The sequence below is a fragment of the Ambystoma mexicanum genome, chromosome 9 (assembly GCF_040938575.1).
Source record: "Ambystoma mexicanum isolate Mex_15411 chromosome 9, UKY_AmexF1_1, whole genome shotgun sequence".
Classification (NCBI taxonomy): Eukaryota; Metazoa; Chordata; class Amphibia; order Caudata; family Ambystomatidae; genus Ambystoma; species Ambystoma mexicanum.
The window spans coordinates 900,751,612-900,771,615 of NC_090931.1; the positions used below are offsets into that span (position 1 = coordinate 900,751,612).

General features: G+C 47.5%; 1 protein-coding gene across 5 annotated transcripts in view; it reads right to left on the reverse strand.

The window, feature by feature from the left end:
• Positions 1–20,004, reverse strand: part of DIP2A (disco interacting protein 2 homolog A) — a 2,340,120-nt gene that overhangs the window by 1,660,530 nt on the left and 659,586 nt on the right. For all 5 annotated transcript variants that reach the window (XR_011274713.1, XR_011274712.1, XM_069616034.1 and 2 more), the window contains one exon: positions 5,166–5,289. Coding sequence is in view for 3 of the 5 variants with exons in the window: in XM_069616034.1 (XP_069472135.1) it covers positions 5,166–5,289 (124 nt within the window). In the remaining 2 variants the exon portion in view is untranslated. The remainder of the gene's footprint in view (positions 1–5,165; positions 5,290–20,004) is intronic.

The following is a 20,004-nucleotide window of genomic DNA, read 5'->3' on the forward strand; positions in this document are numbered from 1 at the left end:
AACGTCTGTCGGGTCTTTTCAAATTTTGACATGTCCATCGACTGTTGCTTATCATGGTGTGAACAGGCCGGTACTGCATCTTCCGACAGTCGGGTTTCGGCGGTAGTTTTGGACACAGCGTCCGAGCTAGATTTTTCTTTCGACTTTGGGGGCCTGTCATGAGGTGAACGTGATCGCGATTCCCCAGAGGAACGGGAACTGGTGGACCTTCCCCTTGACGCTGTGTGTGGCCTTGTAGTCGGTGTTGAAGTTGACTTATGGCCTTGGGTTGTGTGTTTAGCATACGGGAGCTTGTCTGTGCTGGTGCCGCCGGGTTTTGTCCCCGTAACAGAACTGCCGGCCTGTCTGGTGGGGTCAGGGGCTTGCACGTGGGAATCTGATAGATCCCTTTCGCCGCCAACGTCACTGAAGACGCTGATGCTGCCGTCACTGTAAGCACCTTCCACGTCCATGGCGGCTTCGGCATTCATGGCGTGGTGGGCCCAGCATTTGGTTTTTCGGTCCTTCAGAGTTTTGGGCATAAAGAGCTTGCATGCTTTGCAGTGGCCCTCGTTGTGGTCCCTTGGAAGACAGAGATTGCACACCCAGTGCAAGTCCTTCCAGGGAAATATTTTATTGCATGTAGGACAACATTTAAAAGGTGTATTTTCCATTTTTAATTGGAAAGGCAGATTGGCAAGTGGGAAGAAGGGCAAACATGCATTCTCTTATTTCGACTAAGATATTAACCACCCCCACTCTCCCTACTGTGAGGGCCAAGGCCCAGCGCGGCCTTCCAAGGCCGTGTGGAAGTTCGTCGAGGCAAGTTCTGCAGCCAACGAAGAAAGTTCTCGAAACCATTGCCGAAGTTGTTGTAAGGAACAGCTAAGACAGGAGAGAGAGAGTAACTCGCTCAAATTTCTTTTTTATAATAAATGGTGTTAGTCAGATAGGAACTCCGCTTTAGCGTCCGACAATGAAGGCGGAAAAAACCATCTGAGGGACCGCGTGTACAGTGGACATCACACTAGGGATAGTATTGCTGGCATGCCCTGTCGACGTCCCTTTGAGTTTCGAAAACAACTGTAATACTCTGCAGCTTCCACTAGATGTCGGCCTATGCATAGCATGTGATCTAAGCAGATTCCACAAGCCTAAAAAATATATATTATATATATCTATATAGATATATAGATATATACAGAGAGAAAGAGAAAGAGAAAGACAAAAAAAGAGAAAGACAGAAAGAAAGAAAGAGGACGAGAGAGAAAGAAAGAGAGAAAGAGAGAGAAAGAGAAAGAAAGAAGACGAGAGAACAAGAACGAGATAGAGGGAGATTTATGATCTAGCCATTACCATTATACAGAGAAAGGAAAGTGCCTTCTAAGGATGTATTCTTGGGCTCTCGGCCCAAAAGCAATAAGGAGCATAGCAAAGTCAACATAAATAATATGCAGCAAGTTGAACACAAGATAAGGCCACTTAACGGCAGGGACATTTTGCATTAAGTGGGCATATTAAAATGAGCAATGCAGGCCTGATTCATTGTATTAAAATAGGTAAGGACTGGTTAATTATTAAACATGGTTAATATGTTTTAATGTTTAATAAATAATTTGAATAGCAAATTGACAAGATATTAGATCAGGTTTCAATTGGCGTGTATATAAATCAGTAAAATCTGATAGAAAAGAATCTAAGAAATGAACACAATCCTGTGACATCTTTTTAGTTTTAGCTATTAGGTAGCACTTTTGCGCCACCTATAAGCTGATACTATTCCATTAGAGTAAAGCTAGGGAGAAATGGCATATGAGGAAGGATGCAAAGCTTGTAGATGTTTGGTTATTTACCAACCCATTGATTGCCCATGGCCTGCTAATCCCTATGGCTATTCTCACCTGCTTCCTGCCCTTGCCTGGCCACCCCCGCCCCGCCGTTCTCTTTGAGCTAACTTTATGAAGTATTGACATCAAACTTAGCTCTTGAAGTGCTCTGCCAGTGTTTTTTTAAAGCAGTCTTCTGAAGGTTAAAGACTTAATTGGGACATGCTACTGGTGTAATACAAGTTTCTTAACCAGGTCTGCCTTCAGCAACTCGATTTATAAGGATGGTATTTCACTGCAGTCCTATTAAAAACAAGCACTGACAAAGCCAACAGTTCTGGCTTGTATTTCAGAATTAGGCATTTGCTAGGCAAATGCTTTTCCCAGGTCTACCCAAAAGCCAAAACTGTTACCATTGCCAATGCTTGTTAAGATCGTGGCCATTACATTCGGATTTCCGTTGGCTTGACCTCCATGTAATATTATTCGTTGCTTCCCTCCAGCCAGCGAAGTAGGGGAAACCCATCGTTTGTTTTGCTGCCATTACATTCGGATAGTCACGAAACTGGAAAGCCAGGAAGGACGCACATATCAACTACTAGTGCTTTCCTTAACACCTACATCATTCCCTGAATCTCTTTTTCATCTCCTTGTTTTTACATTTACTTCTGGATTCTGGATACTGATTGCACAATGTTTACCTTTTCAAAAACTGACCAGTATACATTTTCAATTAAATTTGTATCTTGTGATAAATATTGTTTCATCATCAGTAAAGTGATCGGACATCCTAGTGAACTGCCATGGTTGCAAAAAGTGAGTCATGGCTCATTGCTGGAGGCCCAGTAAACGGCCAGAGTACACTGTGGAAGTTCCCATTTTACGATCTGAGAGGGTGCTGTTTTTCGTCATACTGTTAGAGATTTTCCAAAGCCTTTAGCGACCAATCATAAGTAAAAAACAGGGAGTCGACCAAGTTAGACCAAAACTCTAAATTGGTGATGTAGCAGAGCAGGCATGCTTCACTTCCTGGAAGGGAAGGGCTGATAGAACAATTAATCCCAGACACACCAAGATTAAAATACACCACATAAAATATGCTGTAAAATGTATATACATATAGTTGCATTATGATTGAAACAGTCAAATAAGTAATCAGGAAGACATATCACAATTAGATAGTATATATAAAAACATTAAAGAGATAGGGCATGGACTACACTTCACTCCAGTACATTCAATCTAGGAGACTAACCTAACAGGTGAGTACTAAGCCTTTATAACTTCTAATAAGGAGTAACACTTTAGGAAACCGTCCCCAAAGCACCAACACAATGGACAGTAAAGGCTCATGATACAGCAGTGCTTGAATAGGCCCTAGTTAACATTGAGAAACCTGCCAAAACAATGCAACCCATTGTGTTTACCGGAACACCATTACTTTATATTGTACATGGGGGACTAAAGTAGTCTATGAAATTAAAACCTACGACTCCATGATACTTGTGAAAATACTCGTCTCTTTCCTAAAACCTCCAGGGGCCTATGGGGGACCTAGAAAAATGTCAGTTGGACTACATTTCTTAATAAGTCACTTGGGAGTTTAAAACATTTCTCACATAAGACACAATGGGAGCAAACACCATAGGTCTGCTGTAGGTATAGGGAAAATTAAGGCAAATTCTCATTTCACCCCACAGTTGCAGCATAATGGGCAACCAGCCGTAGAGGATGCCAGAGGGGACACCCAATAAGACTGCCAACCGAGGTTCTGAGAAACAGAAGGGCAGGAAGTCTGGTTCAACAAGCAGCACATAGCCCTCTCCAGGCAATTGAAGTGGACAAATGATGAAAGCCCAGAAAACCCCACTATACATATGCTCCTGCAAATAAAACAAACTATAGTTACAGGGCCCTGGGTAAAAGTGTACACAGCACTGGAAGAGAAGCATTCGGGCCAGGAATGGTGAGTCCACAGGGGAGTCTGGGTGTCGGATTCAGGTCTGGCTATTCGCAGTTGGGAACTCAGGGGACTTGAAACCATGACCCAGACAATAGCCAAACAACTGAAGGGTAAAATAATTAAAAACAGGACAACTGGGAGGATGACAGATGAGGCAGAAAACTTTGCATTCGCAAACACGACAGTAGAAGCAGCCAAATGTTCCAGCTGCACTAGGGAGAAGGAAGGGGCAGCCAGCCAGCAAGAATCATTTCCAAACAGGTACAATGTCAGAATACAACCAATGATTTCCAAAAAACAGAGCTAAGGTGGAATAGCAGCAAGAGACTAGATATCTAGGCCAGGAAAACTCCCCACCTTATGTCACACAAGGGAGCTAGGATTCAGCCAACATTACCACACCAGGATCCTCAGCAGAGGTCCAACTTCAGGAGCAATCATCTGTAACTTCAGGTACAGAATTTGAGGAATGCACAGGGTCACACACTGATAATGCATTCAACTCCGGGGTTGACCACATCACAGGTGAGCATGGAAAGATTTTGGCTGGCAGACAATTAGGATGGCCCTAGAAACTGCCAAGCACACTGATCCACCTTAACTTAATGCAGACCGGAAATTGTAGATGACCTTAAAACAGTCTTTACCCGTATAACCTATTAGCGAAGGTGCTTTGTGCACTTAGGATGCAAAACTTAAATTTTTGCTGTGGCTCTTGGCCACCACAGAACAAAGGGATGACCCAAAATAAAACGGCCAGAATCTGAAATGCATTAATACTCCAATGCCTCTCAAATAGATGCATTGAGCTACTGAAGTGATAAAAGTGGCTACCCATGTTGTATTCAAAATTGAATCAAAGTTGCTACCAGACTAGCACACAACTTTCAGTAATTGTGTGCTACAAACCCCGCCTGACCGGGCAGCCACATGTGCTACAAAGGCCAGCACTCCAGGAAAAGGGTTGCAGTGGCAAGGAAACTTCAGTAGAACTCTTATGACCACCAAAGAAAAGTTGCAATGGCAAGGAAGCCAGCAAAACATTTAAGAGACGCAGAAGGTTAGAGAGCCAAATCCCCAAAAGACATTCTGCCCTAACACATACTGAACTATTACACATCTTTCACAAATAATAAATAGTCAGATGTTTTACACTAAACTAATACAATCCAGACACAATCAGACGCTTGCACAAAGATAAATATTTACACCTCTGACAAACAGTACACAATGAGAAATGTCACAAATGAATAAAACACTGATATTCTCACTCAACAAAATAACTTGCATAATACTGAAGAGCTAGGTGCATCCCGTTTTGATGCCCATAAATAATTGAATGTGCTGGGTAATATAATGCAAGGAATATGAACATTTGCTTTTATAAACTTGTGTACCTTTGAATGTCACCACATCACCAGTGTGTGCTTTAGGAAGTCCTTTCTGACAGGCATCAGTGGTCAATGCAAGAGTCACATTGCAGCTGCCCAGTAGGAAGCCAATCTGCTGGCTGCCAGCATCCTGAAAAGTGGCAAGGAAATGTAATGTTACAAGTTTTCTGTGGAAAAAAATTGACATTTTCAATTGAGTGCAGATTTACTTCTAAAATATTTGATTTCTTCTGGCGATAATATTTTTAGCAGATACCATTTACAGAGTCATTCAGAGCCCACAAGTCTGATCCACATAGTAAAATAGCAGTCAGTGATTCATCAAGTGCAATACACACTATCAGCATGGCATCACAATGCAATAAACACGTAGAAAGTATTCCTGTTTCAGTGAGCAACATATCCACACACAACAGCAAAACGAAGTATACTCAACCCCCAGCAATGCTTCACAAAGTAAGATATACATAATATTCAACAAGGCTTTGCACAGTGCAACATACATGCACAATACATGAACACACATACATTTACCATGGGGTGCTCTTGCTAAAAAGAACCAACACTTTACCTTTAGGGAGTTAAATCAGATTCAAGTAAGAAAACTAGCAACCTGTCAGTGAAGAAAACTGGAAATACAACAGATTGATTTCTCAAATCTGGCCTAGTGGACAGATTTCAGGAGGCCACCGTCGTTATAGTGAATAGGGGAACTCTGAGAAGTTAGCCAAACCCAATCCAGGTAAGTGTGGTGGGGGGGGGGGGTCAAGGCTTAGTCTCAGGAGAGGTGAGTGGGGCCCGGGGTCCACAGTGAAATACACGATTCTGCTTAGACAGCCAAGTAGAAAAATACTATATTTACAATAGGCGTAAAACACATTAGAAACACATCAAGCAGGTAATACTATCACACAACACTCGGTGATAAAACATACACAGTCACCTTTGGTTTGAAGAAATGCATGCAATTTACTTAAACACCTGAAAGGATGTTAAGTAATTAGGCAGTAAGGAAAACCAGTTCACAAGGATGAACACCCTTACTTTAGAAGTCCAATTCCTATGTTGAATGGGGCCTTGTGCCCAAAGTCACAAAGTTCCTTCTAGGAAAGGGGACAAAGGCAGGAAGAGCTCTTGGGTGGTGGAAAATGTTCAAATATACTTCAATGATTGTATAGGTAAGAAAGATACATTTTCTATATTTTAGAACATCTTTTAAAACAAAAAAGTTTAAAAAAGCAAAGGAATTAAATAAATGAAAGTTATTCACAAAGTTTATTATAGGGGAGATCGGGATGGCTGCAAGTCTTGCAATTACACACCACCCGTATCCCGATTTTCCCAAGTGACTTCGCAGGTCAACTGGAAGTCTGTGGAGGTAAGTTTTTCCGCAAAAAGATCCATCAGAAGATGCCCAGGAGCTGTTAGTTCAAAGAAGATTCTGGTCGGGTCCAGGAGCTGAGTGCAACCCTTTCCGATGAAGAAATGCAGCAGGCACCAGTGCAGGCCTCTTCAGGACACTACCAGACGGAAGGAAGCAGGTTCCAGCGACAGTCACTGCACACAAGCAACAGCAGGCGTCTCTCAAGTAGCGGTTGAAGAAGTCCATCCTGTGCAGTATCCCTTAATGCTCAGAAGCTGAAACTTGCCAGGAAGGCAGTTTGTAGGACGAGCTGTGGACCACTGAAGTTCCAGGTGAAAACGCGGAACAGCGACGCTTCTGGCGCGGCAGACCAATTCAGAGCTAGTTAGTCCACCAGGTGTTCCAGGAACGTGAGAAGACGTTGAGACTGGTTGGTCCCATCAATCCAAGGGTCTTCTCAGATCAGTAGTCCAGCAGGGCTTCACCGGGAGAGTTGCAGGACACGTCGCCAGGCCTCTTCAGGAGTCGTCCACAGGTCTTCAGTCGGCTGCACACCGACACAGGATACTTGGCTCCAATGCTGATCTACTGGAACGGCTCCAGTAGTGCTCTTAGGCCAAATCCAGGCTCATCTGAAAATAACAGCCCCTCAATGGTAATGACCTGCACCACCCATTTTCAGGAGTAGTGGAGGAGGAGGGAAGGTGTATAATAGAGCCTCTGGCCCCTGAATGTTCATCCCATCTATTTCCCGGGCCCCCAAAAGAACCTTGAGCAGATCTGGATTTTTCACTTTCCACTATCAGGCGAAGAGCTCTAATGGCATCTCAAATTTCCTGCATATGCTGAAGAACACATGTTGTTGATGGGAATCCCTTGCTCATGGATTTCCTGACCTGAGAAGGCAGGAAGAAGGCCAAGAAACAAAATAGATGAAGCACAAGTAAACAAATTTGTGAATTTGACATTTTAGGACGCTAGCCACCTTTAGTAGCCAGGTGCAGTACTCGAGAATGTGCACACTAAAACCATGCCTGGATCGATGTACTGTTCCAATCAGTTATACATTCTGAACAGACCATCATCATTACTATGTTGTGCACTTGGCTTATGCTCAATGGTGAAGGCAAAGCCTTGAAGATGTATGGACCACCTGAGCAACTTAGAATGCTCTCCTTTCAGGTTCACCAGTCACTTATGCTGAGTTTGCACAGTAAAGTGAGTCCCGTAGAGGTAGGGTCTCCGCTTCCAAAGGCTCCACACTATGGAAAAACCTTCCTTTTCTACAGTTGCCCACCTGAGCGCTCTGACTCGGACCTTAAGCTGGCGGCTTATGAAACATATAGGATGGTCCTTGACTTTGTCATCTAACTGTGAAAGAACAACACATATCCCAGTGTCAGGGGCATCATGAAAGGTCTCTGATAATCAGGTGCCCTGAGGAAAAAGGGCCTGACAAAGGGAATTCCTTCAGGTCTAGGAAGGCCTTCTCACACTCCGCAGACCAAGAAACTTGGTTAGGTTTCTTTGGAGTAGTAAGGGCAGTGGGTGGGGTAGCTATGGTACCATAGTCTGCCATAATGTTTCTGTAGTACCCAGTGAGGCCTAGAAAAGCGCTCACATGGGTTTGGATAGTGGGGGTTGCGCAGTGTTGTACAGCCTGTATTTTGCTGGGGAGAGGCTGAATCTTGCAATGGGTAGCCTTTATGTTCAGGTGGGCCTTCTAAAGAGTCTAACACATTCTCCAGGTGTCTTACATGTTCCTCACAAGTGGGGCTGAAGACTGCTATATCATCCAGATAATCAATGCAGAACGCATCCAACCCATTCAGAACATGGTTGGCCAGCCTTTGGAATGTGCCAGGTGCATTCTTCAATCCAAAATGCATTACCCTGAACAGGTAAAGTCCTTCAGCTGTTGAAATTGCTGTCTTTCTCTGCATTTTCTGTCAGGGATATTTGCCAATACCCTGCACTGAGATCAAAGGTGCTAATTACTTGACAGCAACTAGCTTGCCCACCAACTCATCTGTTCGTGGCAGAGGACAAGCATCTGTCTTGGTGACAGCATTAAGAGCTCTGTAGTCCACGCAGAATCTCAAATCAGAAGTACTTGCTTTTGGTACCAGAACCACAGGATTGGATTTTGTTGACCACAAACTTAATCCAGGTTCTCAATTTGTCTGACGTTTGGTAGGCAAACTGTCTCCAGTATCTAGGTCATGTTTGCACCAAGTGTCAAACCTGGAGCGAGGGAAAACAAGGGAGAAAACTGTCTAAGAAAAGTCTTTACCACACCTTGTTGCTGAGGAGTCAGTTGAAGGGACAATGTGATGCCCTCAACGGAGCCATGAGAAGGGCTGCCTGGGAACAGGTCAGGGAGAGGTTCAGATTCCTCCTCTTCCCCCATCTGAAACCAGAAGCAGGGCTCACAATTCAACTAGAGGGATGAAAGCCTTTGGCCTATTACATTGAACACTTTTGGAGCCTGACCAGGCCTTCCAAGGTCCACTTAATAGTTCACCTCATCTAGTCTTTCAACAATAGTCTAATGACCTGACCACTTGTCCTGTAACGTTCTAGGCCTTATAGGATTCATGATCAGGATTTTGTGGCCTTGGGTAAAATGAACAAGTGTGCCTTCCGGTCATATCAATGTTTGACCAAAGCCTGACCAGCCTTCAACTTATCATTGGCCTGAGCCATCAGTAAGGCCACCCTCTTCATCAAGCCTAACACATTGTCCCCTACATTGGTAGTGACAGGTGGAGTGGGCATCTCACATCCCTCAACTATTGCCAGGTGTCCCCTGGTGGGGCGACCAAACAAGACTTCAAAGGGGATGAAGCCAACCCCTTGTTGAGGGCAAAAAGCAGGCATGGCATCAGGAGATCTCACTTTCTCCTTTGGGGCCCCTCAAGAGCTCCAATCATGCTTTTGAGAGTGCTGTTGAATCTCTCCACTAGGCCGCTGGTTTGTGGATAAGCTGATGAAAACGTATAGGATAGACAATGTTCCTTCCACACGCCCTGCTTGTACAAAGTTGCTGCCTCCGTCAGCCACAACTTATTTAGGGATGCCAACCCTAGTAAAGATGCAGAGTAATGCTCTAGCAACTGACTTGGCAGTCACTGTCTTCAGTGGGATGACTTCAGGATACCTTGTGCCATGATCAACTACCACAAGGATAAACCTACTGCCAGAGGTCAAGGGCACCAACAAAGTCAATCCCTACCCTCTCAAATGGTATACCCACTACAGGTAGTGGTAACAGTGGAGCCTGCATTTTTGCAGCACGTTTGCCAGAAATCTGACAATCAGCACAACTCCTACAGCGGCATTCTACTTGTGCCCCGATCTTAGGCCAGTAAAGATGCATGGACAACCTCTCCTTATTCTCCTTGATGCCAAGATGACCTGAAAGGGGGACCTCATGCGCCAATTTTAAGAGGAAGGGTCTCACCTGAAGGGGAACACCAAACTCCCATGGTCTCCTTCAGAGGACTCTGTGCGCTCACTATACAGGAGTCCAGCTTGCCAGTAAATTCTATGTTTTCCAGGGGTTTCACCCTCTAACTGGGAACAGGATTGTGTCCTGGGTCCTTCAAGTAATGGGCCCTCACCTGGGCCCTTACTAAACTCTTCCCTGGATGGACACCCTTCTGCAAGTAAACTCTGCAGTTCACGAGCCGTATCGACTCTTCATCTCCTGGACACAGACGGCGCCCGTATCCTGCTGCCGCTGCGGGGCCTGGCGGCACACATCGCGAGCGGAGGCCCATGCTCGCGGGGCAGGTGAGGAGCCGGGGGGGTCGAGGGGGAGACCCCCTGTGGAGCTCTTCTGCCTCAATCATCCACGTGCCGCTGCCCCCCGGGCCCTCCCCATCAATTGGATTCTCTGGTGGTTCCTGATACAACTGGCCCCTGTCCCTTAGCAGCCTTTGAGGCCCGATTGCGCCCGTGGGTCAGCATGCCCCATACAGTCCACCCACTTCTCTCCAGGACTGCCTTAACCTGCACCACACCTCGACCACCACACATTTGCCTGGAGGGCACCACGTTGCTCTTCCCTTCAACAGCCCTGTTGTGTCTGGCACTGGAGCTTAATGATACCTGAAGCCTGATAGCACCTGCGGGACTGTGGAGCCTAACTGTGTTTTCGTTGTCATCTAGGGGGCCCACAACAAAACTGCTTCCTTAACACTGTCTTGTTTACCTGGCGGTCACCGCACGCCTGCCACTACGCCTTTCATCCTCCTGGCAGAGCGACTACATAACTCCTCGTGGCCCTGGCATCCCCTATGCTGGAGTTTTGCACAACCTAATGACTTAACCGTTTACACATCACGGCCTAACCTGGCCACAACCAACTCATCCAGTGGCCCTCACGCAGCCCCCCGCCCATAGCCTGGTGACATATAGTCTTGGGGTCCCTTGACCCGTGGGGAGGCTGTACATGTCCCATTTCGCCCACTGAAACCCCCTTGTAACTCCAGTGCTAATTGACTTTGACCAAGTGCCGGGCTATCTTCTACTCCGGGCTCCACCATTGGGCGCAGAACTTGACATTGCACACTTACGCCCTGCACGGCTCGGGGCCCGTGCTGGTGGGCCCCCCCCAATCGAAATTGTAATGCCTAATAGATCTAGAGGGGCCAATAAGGTAGGCGCCATGGATAAGTTTGCAAAAGCCACCCCACGTGCAGAAGCCGAGCCTGCAGCACCTGCTCTGGGAGACCCTGGTCACGAAGCCTCCTTCAGTGCACTTGCCCCTGATCTTACCACAATGATCTAGTCTATGGCCAAGAATTTTGCTTCCTTCCACGAAAAGCTTGACGACATTAACGCCAATGTGGCATCCCTCAAATCGCGTGTTGACCAGGCAGGAACCAGAATCTCGGAGGCCGAAAATCGTATTGGGGCAAACAAAGACCACTTAAACTCGCTACAGGACACAGTGGCCACCTTGACCTGAGATATGAAAGCTGTGAAGGCGAAATGTGACTATCTTGAATCCCGCTCACGCAGGAACAATCTTCGTATTGTCGGGGTCCCGGAGAACGCCCTTAAGGGGCGTATGGAACTGGCTGTCAAGACTCTTCTTAAAGACCTCCTGGGTGACCCTGTCCTGTCACCACACTTTACGGTTGAGCGTGCTCACCGGGCCCCATCACCACACCCTAAGCCTGGGGACTTCTCCAGGCCTATAATTGCCAGGATCCTCAATTACAAGGATAGGGATCTCATCCTCCGCCTGGCACGCGAGAAAGGGGACCTCTGCCTTGACTCACATACCATTCGTATATTCCCCGACTTTTCTGTTGGGGTACAAAAGGAGAGACGTCAGTTCCTAGGAGTCAAGAAACTACTATGAGAACGTAATGTCCCCTATGCAATCCTTTTTCCGGCCCGGCTCAAGATAACCTTCAGAGAAAAACTACTTTTTCACTGTCCCCGAGGAAGCCGTAAAATGTATAGAGTCACAGATACCACTCCACAACGGGAACGAAGACCTTGCTGCCAATGACTAAACCCATCTCAGTCAGTGATCATGTAGCCTAATCATCATTGCTTGTTCTTTAATGGGCTGATGGTAACAACACGCTACTGTCCTAATCGCGCATACACATTTGCTATCCGAAACAATCACACTTGGCGAATGCCTCTTGCGGGGCTGCCTGCGGTTCCTTCCCGTGCCCCGCAGGTCCACCTTTAGCCATCCACGTCTGAACCCGCATTTGTTCAATTGATCCCACTCTCTGGAGGCCATGCCACCTGGGAAGTGGGCACTCTGCCTCCTATCCGAATTGCCTGGTGTGAGACAATGTGATTATGCGTTTCAATGTTTGTTATACCGCTTGATACTCTCTGCTATCCGTGTTTGTCCTCGGTCCACCTCACGGCAGCAGCGCACCCCACTGCGATTGCAATGGTTATGTTTGTTTCATTAGTGTTGGGTTCTGGCCTCTGTTGGGCCACTAGCGGACTGGACCCATGTCGGGGATCCACTGCTGAACCACGGTTACTGGGGGACCATGACTTCTTTAGGGAGGGGGGGTAGGGCACATTACCCACAAGGATGGGGTGGTGCGGGTGGGGAGAGGGTATGAGTTGGGAATTGTTACTGGAAATGGCAGAGGCAGTTTTACATACTACACTACATCAGGGCACAGACATAGTGGTGGCTTACATTGTGAATGTGTTACACAGCGATAATGCTGGGATGTACCTTAGACCCCTAGAATGGCTACATAGTAATGTCCTGGAACATTCGGGGCCTGAGCAAATACACTAAAGCCCGTAAAGTCTTGGCCTACGCCAACAGATATGGATACAAAATACTATTATTACAGGCGTTACATGCTATGGGCCCTCTCCCAAAGTGTATGGCACCATCTTGTGGCCCCCAATAGATATTTTACTTCATACTCTACACAGGCCGGGGGGTCCTGACGATTCACAAGTCACTCAAGTTTGTACTACACAGAAGTTACATTGACATGGAGGGGAGAAATGTCATATTGCATTGTACGATAACCAATAGGCAGTACCTCCTGGTGAATACCTACGGCCCTAATGTAGACTCGCCTGACTTTATAGATATGGTGGCGTCCATTCTGCTGGGCTATGTGGGCGTACAGATAATTTGCGGGGGAGATATGAATTTCATCTTAGACACTGCCCTGGACAGGACTGGCACGGCCCCTAGACTGCTGTCTGGTGCATCACATAGACTACTGGCTCACTGCACAACCCTTGATATTTGTGATGTATGGAGGACACTGCACCCACAGGCACAAGAATATACCTACTATTCCTCAGTTCATGACAGTTCCTCTACAATAGACGAACTAGTTACTCTTACCTTGTAACGTTCTTTCGATGGGATGTTCCTCCGACGTATTCCTTATCTTATCTTAGATAGAAATCCTTCAGCTTTGCTGGCCTCGGAAAATTTTTTCGCCAGAGGGCGCTGCGCGTCGATGATCGCCGAGTCGATGACCCTCGACGGCCTCCGTGCCGACGTCGACGTCATCCTGCCTATAAAGGCCGCGCGCAGCGTCCGTTGCTCAGTTCCGTTTTGTAGTCCCCAGTAATGTTTTTGGATTAGACTAATCACCTTGAAGGAGCATAGGCTGCAAACCTACAGGAAGTCATACTGCGGGGATGGATGGGAGGGTCGATAAGGAATACGTCGGAGGAACATCCCATCGAAAGAACGTTACAAGGTAAGAGTAACTAGTTCTTCGAAGGGATTGTGTCCTCCGACGTATTCCTTATCTTAGATAGACTCCCATAGCAGTGGTATTGTGACTGGAGGCGGGAGTAATAAAAGTTATGTTACCCTTCCAGAATGGACAGAGTGTAACACAGCCTTGCCGAATCTAGTTTCTTGACTAGAGGAGGAATCCAGGCTATAGAATTTGGTAAATGTATGTGCGGACGACCATGTGGCAGCCGCACATATATCTCGAATTGGCACCCCTCTTTGAAGGGCTGAGGATGTTGCGATACCCCTGGTAGAATGAGCCCTTAGATTTTGAGGAGGCTCCTTTCCTGCCAATTTGTAGCACTCCAGAATGGCTAAAATAATCCATCTGGAGATGGTTTGTTTTGTTATTGGAAGGCCCAACTTATGTCCTGCATAACCTACAAAGAGTTGGTCTGCTTGTCTGATCTTAGCCAATCTGCTGATATAGAAGCTCAAGGCTCGCTTAGGGTCCAGCCTGTGCAGTCTCTCTTCCTCCTTCCCCGGATGAGGAGGAGGGTAGAAAGAAGGTAATATAATCTTCTGAGTGATGTGAAACTCCGAGACTACCTTCGGGAGGAAGTTAGGCTTCACCTGAAGAACAACTTTGTCCTTGTAAAAGATTGTATGTGGAGGTTTACACGATAAGGCTTGCAACTCGCTAACCCTTCTAGCAGATGTCAATGCTATTAGCAAAACAGTTTTGAGGGTGAGAAGCTTCAATGAACAAGAGTGTAGTGGTTCAAAAGGGGCACCCTTTAGGAAGTTTAAAATTAGGTTTAAATCCCATAAGGGAACTTGAAAAGGTTTCGGGGGATAAACATTAGTTAATCCTTTTAGGTATTGTATTACCAATGGAATTTTGAAGTATGAAGGCTCCTCTGCAGTGCGCTTAAAGATTGATAGCGCTGCGAGATAGCCCTTAATTGTGCCAACCTGTAGGCCTGAATTAGCCAGGTAAAGTAAGAATGACAACACCATAGGTGTACCACAAGAAAAGGGTTCAATATTCTTTTCTCTGCACCAGCTGCAAAATTTGTTCCAACGGCAGCGGTATAGAGTTTTAGTTGCCGGCCTTCTGGCCGAAAGCAACACCTCCATAACATCATCCGGAAGGTCCCAATCCTTGTACCTCAACCTTTCAGACACCAAGCGTGAAGGTTGAGGGTCTTGATGGCTGGATGGAGAACCTGACCTTCCTTCTGCGAGAGAAGATCCTCTCTGTATGGCAGTCGAATTGGAGGGCAGATGGACATGTCTAGAAGGTCCGGGTACCACGTTCTCCTGGCCCAATCCGGGGCAATTAGGATCATGGTCTTCCGAAACCTTCTCAACCTCCTGATCATTTGAGGAATGACAGGGACCGGAGGGAACGCGTACAGAAGTGGGAACTCCCAGTCCACTACGAACGCATCTCCTAGAGCTCCTCTCGGGGGAAATTCCCTTGAGCAAAATCTGTCGCACTTCCTGTTGATACTGGTGGCGAACAGATCCACTTGAGGGGTTCCCCAAAGGGCAAAGATCTCTTGAAGGACTTCCTGAGCTATCTCCCACTCGTGAGAGACTGTGCTCTGCCTGCTCAGAGCGTCCGCTGTCAAGTTCTTCTCTCCGGCTAGGTGAATTGCCGATAGAGAGATTCCTTCCTGAATTGCCCAAAACCAGAGCTGCATCGCCTCTCTGCACAGTGGTAGTGAGCCTACGCCTCCTCTTTTGTTGAGGTAGTGCATGGCCACTGTATTGTCCGTCATTATTAGGACGTTTCTTCCCCGTACAGACGGCAGAAAAGCCTTCAGCGCTAGTCTGATGGCTCTCAGCTCCAACAGGTTGATATGTAGTCTGGACTCCGATGGAGACCAACGACCGCTGATGGTCAAGTCGTTGGCGTGAGCTCCCCACCCCGTGAGTGAGGCATCCGTGACTACTGTTATCTCCGGCCATGGTTGCCAAAACATTTCTCCTTTCAGGATGTTCTCCCGACAGGCCCACCACTGAAGGTCTCGGGCTACTTTGACCGGGATCCGAAGGAGATCTGTCATCCTTCCTGAGAACTGTGACCACTGAGTTCTCAGTGCCCACTGGAGGGATCTCATTCTCAGGCGAGCCTCCGGCACGAGGAATATGCAGGATGCCATGAGGCCTAGCAACCTCAGAAAATCGTAGGCTGGGAGATATTGGGCATTCTGAAATCTGATGACCATCTGCAGAATATCTCGAGCCCTCACCTCTGGTGGCAAGGCTTTTCCCAGGGAAGTGTCCAGGACTGCTCCAATGAATTGGAGTCTCTGTGATGGTATCATCTGTGACTTCTTTAAATTGAGGGAGAAGCCCAGCTTGTGAAGGAAGTGGCAAACATAATCTAGTTGTCTCTGAGCCTGTTCCGAAGATACAGCTCTGATCAACCAATCGTCTAGGTAAGGGTAGACATGAATCCCTTCCCTCCTTAGACTTGCAGCCACAACCGACATTAGCTTGGTAAGGACCCTCGGGGCGGAGGTTAGCCCAAATGGCAGAACTCGAAATTGATAATGAGAGCTGCCAATTGCGAACCTCAGGTATCTCCTGTGCCTGGGATGGATCGGCACATGGAAATAAGCGTCCTGGAGGTCTAGAGATACCAACCAGTCCTGAAGCTGGAGGGCCTGAAGGATCTGAGAGAGAGTCACCATCTTGAACTTGTCCTTTCGGAGGAATTTGTTCAATTCCCGTAAGTCTAAGATGGGTCTCAGTCCTCCGTCCTTCTTCGGTATTATGAAGTAGGGGGAGTACCAACCCTTGTTCCTTTCCGCTACAGGTACCAGTTCTATGGCACCTTTCTCTAGCAGGTCTAAAACCTCCTGCAAGAGGAGCGGATCTGGAAGCTTCAAAGGGTTGTTCCCCGGTGGATGACTCTGAGGGATATGTAGGAAGGGCAGGCAGTAACCTTGGGCCACTGTCTCCAGAGCCCAAGCATCTGACGTAATAGCCTGCCATTCCGTCAGATGGTGAGTTAACCTGCCCCCTACTGGTGTTCTGTGAGGGGAGACCTCAGAGTGGTTTTGAAGCGGCTGATGCAGTTGCCGAAGGTAAAGTGGCTCCTGCTCCTGCGGGTGCGGCTTTCTTTCCCCTACCCCGTCCACCACGGGTAAATCTTCCTTGGCCTCTTTGAGCCGGTCGTCCCCTGCCCCTTCCATATGAGGAATAGTAACGAAAGGACCGTCCTCTCCACGATGATCCCGAAGGACGAAAGGTATTCTGACGGATAGCAGCTCCCAATGACTTGGCTGCTGCCTTGGACGTTTGCAGTTTCTCCAAACTGTCATCCGCCTTCTTTCCAAAGAGGGTAGAACCGTCAAAGGGCATATTCAAAAGCCTGGTCTGCACGTCAGAGGCAAAACCAGACTTCCTCAACCACGCATGCCTGCGGATTGTGGTACTTGCCGCCATGGCCCTGCTGATACTGTCAGCAGAATCTAGGCCAGTTTGTAGGGTCTCGCACATCGCATCTTTACCATCCCTGATGATGTTTAAAAATGCGTCCCTTTCCTCTCCTTCTTGGAGGCAGTCAGCCGCTGATGAAGCGCACTCCCAAAGGGTGTGGCTGAACCTAGCGAGCGTACAGGTCGCGTTAATAGACTTTAACGCCATGCTACAGGCAGAAAAAACCTTCTTAGCCATGGCATCATACTTTTTGTCATCCCTATCCTGCGGAGCAGTGGGGTATGCAGATGTGCTGCCTGATGAGGTTGCAGCCTGTACAACCAAGCTCTCAGGAGTAGGGTGTTTTGACAAATATTCAGGGTCAGAACTAGCCACCCTGTATTTTGTTGACAGTTTTTTATTTACTGCCGGGATAATTTCTGGCGTTTCCCAGTTTGTCAAAATCCTTCTCTGTAGAGCAGAGTGAAATGGAACCACAGGATCCTCCTGTGGGCCCTTGTCCAGTATGTCAGTGAGGTCATCCTGCTGAAAGGCAGGAGAAGGTGCAGACCAACCCATAAATTCTATGATTCTAGACATCAGAGCTCTATATGGAGTCTCCGCATGTTCTCCTGGGTCTGGTTTGATAAATTCTGCTTCAGGAGAAGTGTCCAAGCCACTAGCTTCCTGAAGTGCATCCTGAAGATTTTTTAATCTTCCTTCCTCAGAGGCGAAAGTCTCTGGCTCTGGTGATGTGGTCCTCTGTAAATCAATATCTTGGTCTGAATCCTCCCTTTCCTCAAAAATCGAGGTTAAAGGGGGATACATTGGTTTTTGGAATGGTATAAACCCCATTTCCAATGCAGAAGGAGCCATCATCACAGGCCTTGAAAACGTCGATGTCGTCGACACCGACGTGAAAGTACTCGAAGGCGCCGTGAAAAGCGTCGAGAAATGTGTACTAGGCCTCGAAGAACTCGAAAGGATCGGAGTCCTGCTCGAGAACGACGTCGAGGTTCTCGGCGTCGAGTCGGAGGTCTTTTGTCTAACCGTTGGCTGTGGAGTAGCCGTGGTTCTTTCCTTCACCGGCGTCGATATCGGCGTCGACGTCGGCGTCGACTCGATCGACTGATGCGCCGATGAATCCTTCGACAACGGCGTCGATGGCGCCGACCTCTGTTTCGAAGGAGTTTTCGACGATGGCGTCGATGATGCTTTATCTCCCGATGGCTCGAGGCGCTTTCGGGTTGACTTTTCCGCCGGGTACTGCGACTCGCGGCGTTTAGATTTTTTGGGTTTTTTACCCGGGGTATCACCCTCAGCTGTCTTCGAGGGGGACGAGGCCGCTTTCTCGAAGACGCTTAGCATCTTTTTCCTGAATTCCTCCCACTCAGCTTGCGAGCTGCGTTTTGTGGGGCAATGAACTCTCTCAGGAGAACTCGACGAAGATGACGAAGGGGATCTCCTACGTCTCTTCTTCGAGTGTCTCGATGTCGACGAGTGGTGGGAGCCACTTCGTGATCTAGATCGAGAGTGTTTTTTATGGTGAGGAGACGAACGTCTCGACTCTACCGAAGAAGCTTTCGAGGAAGTTAAAGTTGACCTACCTCTCTCGAGCTTCCCCCTACGCTCCTTCAAGGCTTTCGCCGTCATGGAAAGGCATTCCTCACACTCCGAACTCTGGTGCGTGATTCCCAGACACCACAAACAGACCCTGTGAGGGTCCGTCAACGACATTTTCTTCCCGCAGTCTCGGCACTTTTTGAAACCGGACCGAGGGGTCGTCGGGTCGGAGGAGGATGCCATCGATATCGAGGTAAATAGTAGTTATTATATACGTTATCTTTGACGAGAACTGAGCAACGGTGTTCCGAGGCACAACGAAGCGCGGAAAAACGGAACTGAGCAACGGACGCTGCGCGCGGCCTTTATAGGCAGGATGACGTCGACGTCGGCACGGAGGCCGTCGAGGGTCATCGACTCGGCGATCATCGACGCGCAGCGCCCTCTGGCGAAAAAATTTTCCGAGGCCAGCAAAGCTGAAGGATTTCTATCTAAGATAAGATAAGGAATACGTCGGAGGACACAATCCCTTCGAAATGCTCCTATTGTCAAGTGAAATGCTGGGTAGAGCGGTGGACATATTTATACTTGCCCGTACTCTGTAGGATCATGCTCCGGTCCTGCTCTCACTGGCCTTGGCTGTCCCCTCGCCTACCATCAACACGTGCCCTTCAGGATATTGTATTTAGGGCAGACATCCTTGCAGACATTCAATCCTACTTTGAACACAATACACCCCACACCACCACTGTGGGAATCTGATAGGACGCGTTGTGTTAGGGAGAATTCTCTGTATAGGCTAATTTCCCAAACCTAGTGAGTCCCCCAGCAGCTTTTCTGGATTTTTGGGGTTTATTTTTTTCTCCTGCTAAGAGTGAGACTCTTTCTCCCACTCTTAGGCATGATTTGAGAATGTCCTTTGACTTTGTAATGTGTTTTATGGGCTATGGGGTCTTTTACTCCAAAGGGCTTCATGTGTTTTTGGTAAGTGTGTTACACAGCGCCCTCAGTGTAGTAACACAGGGGTGACATAGTGACCCCCAACCATAGACTCCATACCCTGGGACGGACTACTGTCCCCCAGGACACGAAAAGTCACCATTGACTTTACTAGTCTTAAATTGTGAACAGAACCAGTACAAACCATCATATTGTGGAAGTACTGGTAGGGGTAATTCAATTGCCCCTGGGTCTGTTTTTCAAGGGGGCACTGTCCAGTCCCCCCTTGTCGAGTTTCTGGCTGGTGGCAGTGGTTACCACGCAAAATATTCCAC